This window comes from Eschrichtius robustus, chromosome 20, assembly GCF_028021215.1.
Source record: "Eschrichtius robustus isolate mEscRob2 chromosome 20, mEscRob2.pri, whole genome shotgun sequence".
Taxonomy (NCBI): domain Eukaryota; kingdom Metazoa; phylum Chordata; class Mammalia; order Artiodactyla; family Eschrichtiidae; genus Eschrichtius; species Eschrichtius robustus.
The window spans coordinates 61,088,424-61,101,699 of NC_090843.1; the positions used below are offsets into that span (position 1 = coordinate 61,088,424).

Sequence of the window (13,276 nt, forward strand, 5' to 3'; positions counted from 1 at the left end):
TTCTATTCATTTCTATTGTGCTTTCTGGCTTCTTAATCTTCCAAGAGATTTACAAAGAACAATCTTATCAACCCATTGATCCTCTTTATTATAATTTGATTTCTATTTTGATAATTCTTTTATGTTTATTATTTCCTTCTATTTTCTTTGGGTTTATTTTCTGTCCTTTGGCTAAGTTAAAATGTGTGCTTTGCTATTCACCTTGAGCCCTCTGTCTCTTTTAATGTAACACTTCAAGTTATAAATTCCCTTCTAAGTACAATTTTACCTACATCTCACAAGTCTTAGTAATAATTAAGCTCTAAATATTTTTAACATTCATTATGATGTGCATATATATTTTTTTAATCTTAAAACATGGGTTCTTCTAGTTGCATTTCTGTCATTAATTTCTAACAATTGTATTGTGGTTAGAGAATGTAACATATGTAATGACAAGCTTCTGAAATTTGTTGAATTTGGTCAGTTTTTATAAATGTTCTGTGCATATTTGAAAAGAATGTGTACTCTATAAATGTTGGGTATAATGTTCTGTGCATGCCTATTTGATCAAACTTGTTTTCTTCAAATCCACTATAACCTCGCTGCCTTTTTTTTTTGTCTGCTTAATTTATCAATTAACTGAGATAACTGTGTTAAAAATCTACCACTTTGATGGTAGAGTGTCCATTTCTCCTTGTAATTCTGTCTCTTTTTGTTTCATATTTTTTAAGGTTATGCTATGTGAGCATACAGCGTTTGACTTTTTATATATTCCTGGAAAATTGAATCTTTTAGCCACACGTTAGAAATCTTTTATCACTAGCTATATTTCTTGTGTTAAAGTGTGTTTTGTTGTATATTAGTATAACAAAACCAGTTTCCTTTGTATGACATTTGCCTGGTGTCTCTTATTTTATCGTCTGGCTTTCAGTATTTCTGTGCCTTTATATTAGGAGAGATCTTTATAATTGGTATAGAACTGAATGTTTTATCTACCTTAATATCTTTCTTTTAACTGGAACGTTTTGTTCATTAATGTCTATTGTGCTATATTTGAATTCATTTTTTTTTTAAATTAATTAATTAATTTATTTTTTATTTTTTATTTTTTTATTTTTGGCTGTGTTGGGTCTTCGTTTCTGTGCGAGGGCTTTCTCTAGTTGTGGCGAGCGGGGGCCACTCTTCATCGCGGTGCGCGGGCCTCTCACTGTCGCGGCCTCTCTTGTTGCAGAGCACAGGCTCCAGACGCGCAGGCTCAGTAGTTGTGGCTCACGGGCCTAGCTGCTCCGCGGCATGTGGGATCTTCGCAGACCAGGGCTCGAACCCGTGTCCCCTGCATTGGCAGGCAGATTCTCAACCACCGCGCCACCAGCGAAGCTCTTGAATTCATTTGTACCATTTTATTGTGTCCTCTCTATTTGTTCTTCTTTTCTTTTTTTTCTTTCTTGCCTGCTTTTGGGTTGAATTTTTTTAAATATTTTTTTTATTTTTCCTTTTTCTTATTCCATTTTTTCCCTTCTGCTAATTTGGATGTTGTGCTATCTACGTCTTCTTTTCTAATAGCTAACCGTAGCTATTTTAAAAAACATTCTTAAAAGGAATAAACTAATCAGTACTGTTACTCTTTTCACAACCAATACAAGGACTTTAGTTTGATCTCAACCGTTCATACATCAAATTATATTCTATAATTCCAAGTAATTTCAATTGTTCTCTGCTATTTATCTAAACTCCACAAATCATACTTTATTTTTATACACTCACTGTTTATTTAAATTTATCTACATATTTACCAATATCTTTGCTCATTACATCTTCCTACATTGCAGACTCGCTATCTGAATTGTAGTCATTAGAAGGTCCGTTAATAAGGTTCTTTTGGTAAAACTCTCATTCTTTTTCTCTCCAAATGCATGTATTTTGCCCTTGTTCTTGAAAGAATTGATATGTGGAAGAGAGAATTCTAGGATAACATATTTTCTGTAAGCCTACTGAAAATATTATTCCATTGTGTCCTGGCTTCATTTTTGGTGTTGCATCGTCAGCCATCAACTTAGGGTTTTCTTTATTAATAGATATCCGTCTTTTCCCTGCAGCTAATCTTAAGATTTTTTTTCACTTTTGGTAATCTGCAGTTTCATACTGAAGTACTTATGTGAGGGTTTCTTTATATTAATTTCACCTTGAATTTGTTGGGCTTCCTTGATCTTATATTTGGTGTCTTTCATTAATTCAAGAAAATTCTCAGCCAAGATATCCTCAGAGATTGCTTCCTGCCCATTCTCTCTATTACCTCCTCCTGGACCTCTTAGTACACTTGTTACACTTATACACTTTTAAATATCCCCCATGTATTTGAATAATTTTCAGTTTTCAGCTGTTTGTCTTTCTTTACTGCAGTTGAATAATTTCTCCACTTTTATCAAACAACACCCTAATCCTCTCTTTTAGTTTTGTCTAAATCTCTTGTTTAATCCATTCATTGAGCTTTAAATTTTAATTATACTTTCCATTTTTAGATCTTATATTTGGTTATTTTACAGTTTTGCTTACTCATTTTTATACCCTCCTGTTCTTTGCTCAAATTCCTTCTTTTTTATTTATTCATTTTTCAAGTTTTAGAATACATTTACTAGAGGATGATCTTAAGATAACTTTTGATTTGTCAGCCTAAAAATGGTTTGTTTCTTCTTGCCATAGATCAAAGTTAACATAAAGGCCTATGGAAAATTATTAGCTTCTTTCTACTGGAATTGCCCGCTAACATAGCACGGTATGATCATTTTTGCATTGCTAGAACACATATTAAAAGTTTCTTTTCACAAAATAATGCCATCACAGGCCATAATTTTCATGTTATCCACTTCAATAAGTTTTGTCACTTCTTGAATCCATCATTCAATACAAAGGTCCACACACTATCACAGATTCTGGGCATATTTGGAAAGCTGCGGAAATCACCTCCATTCCTGACTATGAGACAATGCTGAATTTATGCTTGAACATAAAGGCAGGTTGGGGCCAGGGTAAGGCATGGTGACGTGTTGAGAATGTAAGAGTTTATCTAGGCTTCTGAAGGGTGATTCCTAAAGAAAGTATTTCTGTACAAACTGATATACTTAAAAGGATGAAGTTGTTTTTCTTAGTGAATCTCGAATAGATGTCTGGGAAACTTCAGGGAAAACCTTTGCTCCAGGTATGTGGGTCAGAAATAGTAAAGCAAAGCACCTAAACAAGAACTCTTTTGTCTTTTGACATATTAAATATTGCTATTTTATATTCTGCACCTGAATTCCGGTATCTGAAATATTCACAGGTTTAATTCAGCTGTTTCTGCTGGCTCCCACTCATGGTGACTTCTTTCCTTATGTACTTTGTGACTTTCGATTATAAAATCATGTTCCTTGGAGAGTAATCCTTTGAGGATTGGATTCTTGTTGCATTCCTCCAGAAAGGATTTTCATTTGTTTCTGCCGGTCATCAAGGGACTCTTCCAACCCCAGACCACTTGTACCTCAACTTAACAGCAGTCCATCTAGTGCCATGGTTAATTCGGGCGAGTTTCCATGCTGTCCCATACCATGCAGCCTGTTTATTTCTTGTTCACCCTTAACAGCGTTGCAACTTCACACGCAACTTCCCATTAGCTTCCTCACCTTGAGTGGGCCCTAGGCTTAATCACCTGTTCCCCAGTTCTCATAAGGAATCAAAGTAGAAGCTCAAGATCTCCGGGGTTCAATAGAAACTATCCTGTGAAAGCCAGCTTTGAACCTTGCTTACCTCCCAGGGTTCTTGCTTTCACTACATTTTCAGCTTCTGGAGATTCCTTAATTTCATGCCACCTTAGTGATGCATTTTTAAATGATTTTGAAATACGTGCTTAAGCATTTCTGTTGTCTTAGCAAAAGGGTCATTCATATTATCATGTACATCATACAGCTAGAAACAGAAATCCACATTCTCCAACTTATCCTCCAGTCAGGCCTTTATTAGACTGCTCAACTGAAACCAGTCTTGCCAAGAGCACCGATGATTTTCATATGGCCACATCCAATGGTGATTATCAGTCATCGTCTTACTTGTACCTCTCTGCAGTATTTGGTACAGCTGATCACTCCCTCCTTCCCAAACGTTTCTTCAGGAGATCTCACTTTCTTGATTTTCTCCTTCAAGGTCTCCTTGACTGGGCTCATCTCCTCCAGGACTCAAAATATTAGAACTCCTGAAACCTCGATCCTGGAATTTCATTTCTAGCCACAGCCATATTCCAGGTGATATTTAATCTAACACTTTGAATAATCTGTGTGCTGATAACTACCAAATTTATATTTTTAGCCCCGTCTCTTAAGAACTCTAGACTTAAATTCAACTGCCTAATAAGTATCTCCGTTAGGTGTCTGGGAGGCATCTCAAACCTAACACATTTATTTATTTATTTTGACCGGGCCAGGTGGCTTTCGGGATCTTAGTTCCCTGACCAGGGATCGAACCCGGGCCCCGGCAGTGAACGTGCCAAGTCCTAACCACTGGACCACCAGGGAATTCCCTAAACCTAACATGTGTAAAACTTATCTCCTTCCATCTTCTCCCTCCAAAAAAACCCCAGTCTTCCCCAATTCTTCCCCATCTCTTTAAATGGCATCATCATTCACCCCATTGCCAGGAGTCCTTATTGATTTCTTTATTCCCTCACACCCCTCCCCCAACCCATTAGTGGGTTTTATTGGCTCTACATGCAAAACTGCCCTGAATCTGACCACTCCTCATGTCCACCATCCAGGTCAAAACCAGTATCTTCTGTCACCCAGACAACCACAATAGTCCCTAAATGCCCCCCGGCTTCTGTTCCTGTCTCCCCACCCATGTCACCATCACCATCATCATCACCGCCTCCAGCTGAAATCTGTTCTTCTCCATCTATAGTTCTTTTTGAAAACCAGTCAAATTATGCCCTTCTCCTACTCAGAATTCTCACACTTAGAATAAAATCTGAGCTTCTTATCATGGCCAATAAGGCCTCCCAGTGTCTGGCCCTTTCTCTGACCTCTTCTCCCTCGGTGCTCCCTTCTCTTCTCCTTATGCTTCTGCTACTCTGACTTTCCCCTTTTCCTCAAGAGAATCAAACTGAATCCAGCTTCAGCGCCTTTACTCATGCTGCCCCCTCTCCCTGGAAAGCTCTTTTCCTGTTTCTTTCTTGGCTCACTCCTTCATATTGTTTACATTTCTGCTCAAACATCACCTCCATAGAAAGGCCTTTACTGACCACTTCATATAAAATAGTTCTGACCTTAGTCTCTATGCCCTTATCTCATGGCGCTCATCACCATGTGAAACTGTACCATTTATCTCATTGATCTGTGTCATATTTATTTTTCCCACTAGAATGTAAGTTTCATAAGGACAGAGACTTTGTTTATCTTATTTATTATCCTATCCTCAGAACCTGGAAGCCGGCTAGGGCTCGTAATAGTTGCCCAATAAACATTTTTGAATTCAAGAACGAATCTCATTTAACTCTCACAAATAACCAGTGAGAAAGAAATGATTTTTCCAATCTTATAGATGAAGAAACTGAGGCTCAGAGATGTTAAATGACTTGGCCATGGTTACACATCTAGTAAGTGTCAAAATTAAACCCAAGTGTGTATGACCTTAGAGGCCATAGTATTTATTTTCAGTTTTTTAAAAAATAATTTGAGATTCACAACATAATTTGTAATATATGTACTTTGAAATAATTTCAGACTTACAAAAAAAGTTGTAAAAATAGTACAAAGAATTCTCTTTTACCTTTACTCAACTTTCCCAAATGATATCATCTTAGATAACCGTGGTACAGTTATCAACACAAGGAAGTTAGTATTGATGTGGAAGTAGTAACTTACTTAGTACAGACTTATTCACATTTCACCAGTTGTCCCAGTAATGCACCCTCCATCATGGAGGGCTAAGTCTTTGTCCTTTGCGACCTTGACACTTCTGAAGAGGGTCATATCTTACCATCAGGATGTGGAGAGTTTTCCATAATAATACCCTCAGGATATGCAGAGTTTTCCATAATAATACCATGAGGATGGAGAGTTTTCCATAATAATAGCTATTAATGTTGGGGGAGTAAATAAATCTTCCTTTCAAGGAGTGAAAGGAGAATGGCTCCTCACATTCTGTTTGTTTTGCTCAGCTTGGCCGACCTTGAAACATTTATTAAAAACAGTGAGAGTGGCTTGCTCAAGAAAGTCGGAAAAGGAGATTTCCAAGGATTGGTTGAAATTATGGGACACCTTATGGCTCTTAAAGAACGACAGAGCAGCACCGATGAGATGTTTGAGCCTTTAAAGCAGACTATTGAATTGCTGAAGACCTATGGACAAGAATTGCCGGAAGCACTGTTCAGGCAGCTGGAGGTCAGTGCAAAGTTTATGTTTTCTTAATAAAAGAGATAGACGGAAAGTTTGGGGATTTCAGAGTGAGATGAGGTGGGTTGAAGTAAATGAAAAACAGGGCTTGGTGATAACTCAAGGTCCATGCTTTGGAGCTAAATGTGTCACACATGTATAATGTGTACCACTTTCTTGAAACTCAATAAATATGAAACACTGTAACGCTGGACATATATGGGAGAACTGATGTGGATGATGTGTTTGGGTTCTTTTTCCAGAATTAGGGAAGAGCCGAATTTTTCATTCGGAGAACAAAAAGCAGGTCTGAGGAATGTTATGATGGTCTAAGAGGAGATGTGGGGCATAAGAGGAAATAACTAGGCACTCTTAGAAAATGAAGAAAAGGGCAAGGGTTACTGGGTTAGAAGTTAAGGGCAAGAAGGATAGTGTTGAATCAGAAGTAGGTGATCGTCGGGAGAGTGGGCATCCAGGGAGCCAAGTCAAGGAAGGGTCGAACGATGCCACGGCATCAGAGCCTGGCATCGGGGCAGAGATGAAGACATCCGGGTGCGTCCAGCCTCAGGACTGTGGGGGAGGGTATGACCACACTGAGGTCTCCTTTGCAGGAGCTGCCTGAGAAATGGAACAACATTAAAAAGATGGCTGTTACCGTGAGGCAGCAGGTGGCCCCCCTGCAGGCGAATGAAGTGACCCTCCTCCGCCAGAGGTGCGCGGCCTTCGAGGCAGAGCAGCAGCGGTTCTGGGAGCGATTCCGCAGAGAAGCCCCCTTCAGGTATGCACCCAAGTTGCCACCACTGCTTCCCGGCCTTTAAGCACGGCAGCATCTTAAGTCACGGTGATCTCTCCGTGGAGTTCGCGTATTCTTTCAACAAGCGATGACTAGTTACTAGTCTTCCCTCCTGCTTAGGTCCACTGGTTAGAACCTGGTGCTCATGTTCACAGAGTACCGCTGCGGCCCGTGTGGGGTGAACAAAGGCTGTACAAATACTTAAAAAAAAGTCTAGAAGCTTCTGTGTCTCCAGGTCTATAAAGGGATTGTGTGTGGTAAGAGTACTAGGTTTTTACTAAACTGTTAGTATTCTAAATTCTCCCAGACTCCTGTTCTTTCGGTTTAAAAAAGTGGCTGATAGAATTTTAAAATAATTTTGGAAGGCACTTCAGTAGCCTAATGGCAGGATTTGAAGTGATGGATTTACTTCAAGGTGTACTTTCTCTGCTTAGTAGTTAGTTCTCAGGCTCCTCCCTACTTGTGGTCAGGGGTCTTTACACGAACAAAACAGCTGTGGGATGGGCAACACTCATCCACACGTGCCCACGTGCACACACACACACAAGTCCTTTTCTCAGGGGCTCACTGCCTTGGTGGAGAAATCTACAGGGTCTGCTCCTGGTCTGCTCCTCGGCGTCAGGGGCTCCAGCCAGGAGAACCAGCCGGTTCTGTGTCTGCTGACATGCCAGCTGAAGTGGACACTCTCCCCTCAGTCCAGCTCCGGGGTTTGCTTCTGTTTCCCTAGCTGGGCTTCCTGCTGGGTCTCTTCTGTAGTTTTGGAAGTCACTAGACTGAAAAATGCCCTATGTAAGGAGCAAGGAAGCTTTTTATTTTCAAGGGTTACTTACAGAAATCTGACATTGAGAGATACACGCTAAAGCAACAAACAAAATGGAAAAATAAATCACAGCTTTATCGGGAGGAAAGACAACATAATGATTAAGTACATGGACTCTGGATTTAACAAGACCGGTGTCTAATCTCAGGTTCACTACTCACTGCCTAAGTCAGGGCAGTCACTTAATATCTCTTTGCTTCAGTTGCCTCATCTGTAAAGCGGGGTTAATAATAGTATCCACCTCATAAGGTTGTTGATAGGATTAAATAACGAATCTTTGCAAGTTTTTAGCATAGGACCTGGCACTAGGGTAACCAGCCATCCTGGTTTACCTGGGACAGTTTTGGGGTTTTTTTTTCTTTTCTTTTTTTTTTTTTTTTTTTTTTTATTAAAGTATAGTTGATTTACAGTGTTGTGCTAATTGGGACGGTTGTGGTTTTAACACTGAAAGTCATACATCCAGGGAAGCCCCTCTATTTCAGGCAAACTGAGACTTGGTCACCACACCTGGCACACAGTAAGGGCCTACCTATTCTATTATTCATTCATCAAACATTTCGTAAGCAGCTACTGTCTCCCAAGCATTATACTTGGGGCTAGAGAGCACGAGATGAGTATGTCAAGAGGCAGGGGAGGACAGATGTGTAAACTGTGCTTAGGATAAACGCACAACGTGGAGCTCTAAAGCATGAAAATCACCTGGGGTCCAGTCTGTCCCACAGACCAACTAAATCAGACTCTCTGGCGGTGACACCGGGCATCAGTAGTTTGTAATGCTCCCCAGGTGACTCCAGTGTGCAGCCAAGGTAGAGACTGCCTCCCTAAGGGAAGTAACTGGTTCCCTTTTAAGCAATCATGCCAGGGCATATAACTCCAAATGAGTCTGTGTCCCTTTAGAATAAGTGCCTTAGGAGCCATGCCCTTGTTCCAAAGAAGCATCTATTGCTCAAAACATTTGTGGAACTTCTTTTGGGACTATTCCTTCAGAGTCTGAAGCACATTCTTTTGATTCTCCTTTGGGCATGCAGTTGAATTTCTGAAATTCAACACTGATCATACAGGGCCATAGCTGGTGAGGCAGGCGGGCAATCAAGCTGGGTATTTCTGCTCAGTGCTAACAACATCCACACCTAAGGCAACAGCCACAAAGGTAATGACACTGATACATTTACATCATCTGTCTCTTTTTTAAGCAATTTCTAAAAAGGAATTCCAAAGATGTCTGGTGAAATATCTTCCCAAAAAGACTCCTGAGACTGCCTGAATGGAACAGCACTCGTTTGCTGGTGTGTTTCTGTATGTCTATTGGAAATCTGGTATCCCTCCTTCCTAGTTACACCACATGTGTATATTGATCAGCTCTTGTTGTTTTTTAATTTGGTAGCTGCATTGGTTTTTCTTTCTTAGCACTTTTATTGATATCTATCTGCTGGCTGTGAGGATATTGCTACCCTTAACTGGGTCTTGCAAATTCACATCTGTTAATTTAACATGCAGATGAATCTTTGCAAGAAGACTACTTTGAAAAGAACTGCTCACAGCAGTGTGGAAAGCCAAACATTACTGCAATTTTGATGTTTTTCCCTTCTTGTCAAGAAAACTATCAAGACTAGAGCAGAATTGTGGATTTATTGCTGAAGGGAATCTTCATGGGTGTCAACGCATGAGTTTGTTTCTTAGTTTCGTGTGCATGAATGTGTGTGTTTAAAATGTGCAGACACTGTGTGTGGCAAATGAGTTGAGTTCTGGTTCCTCCACTTTCAGATCAATTTCTAAAATGCATCTCTGTGAAGGTACGTTTCTGTTCCCGATTAGATTATAGGTGAAGCTCACGCTGATCTTGTCTTTGGGAGGAAAAGGAAGGTGCGTGTCTCATTTGGCCCTTGTAGTCTGACAGGTGCAGGATGAAGTCAGGTCATTGGGGGAGGTTCTTTCTTAATGTTCAAGTTGAGTTTTTCCTCTTCTTTCTGTTCTTAACTTGAAGCTGTATCAGCACATTCCTAGCTGAGCTCTCTCGCTTCTCAGTAATCGGCTAAACCATCATAGCCAGATTCAAGCCCTTCTCACACCTCTCGAAATTGGAGACTCATTCTCCCCTTTGAGTGACAGGGATGCAGCAAGCTTGTAGCGGCTCTCTTGCTCAGTTCCTGCCCTTGAGCACAGGCTTCCTGGCTTTAAGGAATGAATGCCGTGTTATCCAGTCTCCTTACCCACATCAAGACCAGGATAATCCAGGGGTTTCTGGGTCAAAGCATTTGATCCCTATAAGCTCCAGTTCAATGGAGACCATCAGTGTTTCCAGCTGGCCAGCCACCAGATTCTGTGAACGGTGGGGAGAACCTTCCTAAAGACCTCCTGCCATTGGGTGCTGTCCTGCATGACAACCAGCAAAGCAAGGCTTTCCAAATAGCCCAGTGCAGCAAACGTGAGGAAAGAAGGGCCTTCATCTTGCTTGTGCAGGGTCTCTTGTCCCTTCAAAATTTGGAGAAAAGAGCAGTATTAGTCATGAAATCTCTCAGGGACATATCAGTATCCTCAGACATGTCATTAGTTCAGCTTGACCCTGTTCTTGCAGTTAATCTGACTCACTCACATGAGTCAGGCTTCCCTAGAGCAGAAGAGGTTGTGTTCTCAACAGTGGAGTCAGCAAAAAATGATTTAAGTGCTAGGATCTTCAGATAATACAGATTCCCTGACCTCAAGGACTTACAGCCTCAGGGTCAATTTCAAAAATGAGTAACCAGACATGTCCATTGGGGCCAACTTTAACGCCCACTGGGGAGGCAGTTCACAGCCCTTGCAGAAGCTGTGCTTCAGCCAATGGGCAAATGAGACTTAGCCATTTGGAAAAAAGAGAGGTGGACAGCAAAGATATTCCAGGCAAAGGAAGCAGAACATAGAGACACACAGGGAGACGAAAACATAACAAACAGCTGGAGGACTGCATGTATGTGTGGCTGGGATGCAGGATGTGGGAGATGAGGATGGAGAGGTCCAGGTGACCAGGGCTTGACCATGAATGAGCACTGAGGAGTACAAGCATGAGAACAACACACATCATGGAAACACCAGTCTTGTGGCTGCAGAGGGCAGAGTGGAGCGAGATGGACTCAAGGTGGGGCCTCCATGGGGTGGTGGGTGATTGCAACAGCTGGGTGCGAAGCAGGAGGACTGAACTGAAGCTGTGGCAGTGAGCATGGGGGAGGAGGATGGACGTGAGGGAGACTTAGGAGGGAGAATCAGCAGGACTGAGTGAATATGGGAGATGAGCAGGGAGAGAGCCTGGTGTAATTCTCCATCTTCCATCTGGACCAGTAAGCTGGAAAAGGTATGTTCTGCTGCTCCTGAGATGGGGCCACAGGATGGGAAGAGCTGAAAGGTCACCAGGTCAGAGGGGGCGTGCTGAGTTTTATGGTACCTGTGGGGTATCAAGCACAGGTGTGTCACTGTTCCTTGTACGTGCAGGTATGGAACTGAGGTTGACATTTACCAGCCGCTCACTTCCCAAGAATTCATTTAAGTCACTTATTCCTCTCTTTCTCTTTGTGCCTATGTCTAGGGCAGGCCCGAATCTATACTTTTTCCAAGATCATGCAGATGAGCACTGTATTTCCATTTCTCTTAATTATAGTTTTATTCATCCAGACTTTCCAGGCATTTCTCTTTTAGATTAAAATACTTTTACATTATTATTTCAATTTCAAAGACTAACTACACCCTTTCCCCTCCTATTACTTTCTTGTTCTCACACTGTATTGTTCCCCCAGGCTTTGGAGAACTGCTTCAAGTTTATTAGGCACATTAATCAGATCTGTGAATATCCTGACAGTTTGCACTAGAGCTTTGAAACAGGAAGAGGGTTACTTGCTCCCCTGTCTAGAGGTTCCTTTCACTACTTAGGTCAAATTAACTTTTATGTGTGCTCAGCTACAGGAAATGAAAGCCCACAGATTTAAACCATAAACAAAAATTATGCCACGGGGCAGATGAAGTTTGGAATAGGTTTGACAGATGATCACCTCCTACAAATATTTGAGGAACCAGTATTGATTCAAGGATGTTCATGTGCACTGAGGAAAGAAGAGTTAGGAAGATCATTGTCTTCTGTGTCCACAGCCCCCAACACTCTGATAGCACCTGTCCTATAGAATATGCCTGAATTTTATTCCATTAATAAATTAAACAGAATGTGGGCTTTTAGAATTTGTCTGATTTATACTAACACCAAGAAGCTAAATTCACTTTCCAAGTTCACTCTAATAAAGATAAAAAGTAGAACCAACACACTACACACTCCAACAATTAGTCTTTGGAGAGAATATGCAGAAGGAACCTTCATGCTTGGTAATCTTTCCTGCTGACCCACTTGCCATGAGGATGTTACATTTCTTTCCTTCTAGTTCTTTCTCTACTGCTCTCATAGAAGAGAAAGCTACTTTCCTATGTAGACAGAGGGCCCTCTTCAACTCTGAGAACTCCAACCCATTCTGAAACACTTGGGGACTGGACAACAGTGAAGACACACGGTGATATTCAGTCTCATTCTCTTAAGATGAAAATACACAATCAGGGCACATGAGCCAAAACTATTTAGATGGAACAAGTGGGAATCAAACATAGCAAGCATCAAAGTTAATCTGACACTAATTTAATGATATGCATAACTGTTATTGTGTTGCATGGTAATTAGGCTTAAGTGGCAAGCAGTTCAGGTAAATGACTTTAATTAGGATTACTTTCCATCCGTCAAGTCAAGTATTTCCAGAGACAACTGAGAGGAGAGACAGTTTAAGAAAAGGAGTTTGTATGTCATCCTCTTCCTTTTTCCCTCCCCTCTGTACCCCACCAACCAACACACACGCGCACACACACACACACACGTGCGCGCACACACACACACACACGGGATCAGAGGAAATGGCCAATTCTCTAATCACTCCTTTCCTCTCTCAACTTTCCCTTTATGTTGGAACCCGTGATACCTTATTCTGATTTTAGAGAAAGATGGTATTCACACTTAAGTCATGGTATCCCTGCTATCTAGCCTTCCATGCACACAGAAACAAGAAGATCTGAGACTGGTGATGGGAAGAAAGGATAAAGGGAGGCTGGGGGAGGAAAATGAGAGGCTCCTTGAACATTGTTCTGGGTGCTCCTGACCCACGTGGGTCCCTGTGCACGTGCAGTTCTTACGTTGGAGGAGAGGCTCTGCCGGGAATGCAGGTTGGAGGGGCCGCAGGGTAAAGGAGGTTCACGGCCAGGAGGAGCAGTGGGGGCCGTGAGGAC

The 13,276-nt window shown here is 41.3% G+C and overlaps 1 protein-coding gene across 1 annotated transcript in view; it reads left to right on the plus strand.

The window, feature by feature from the left end:
• The window catches only part of DNAH9 (dynein axonemal heavy chain 9), a 303,311-nt gene that overhangs the window by 63,208 nt on the left and 226,827 nt on the right, over positions 1-13,276 (plus strand). The window contains exons 18-19 of the mRNA XM_068529609.1: positions 6,164-6,386; positions 6,989-7,155. Of these exons, the coding sequence (XP_068385710.1) occupies positions 6,164-6,386; positions 6,989-7,155 (390 nt within the window). The remainder of the gene's footprint in view (positions 1-6,163; positions 6,387-6,988; positions 7,156-13,276) is intronic.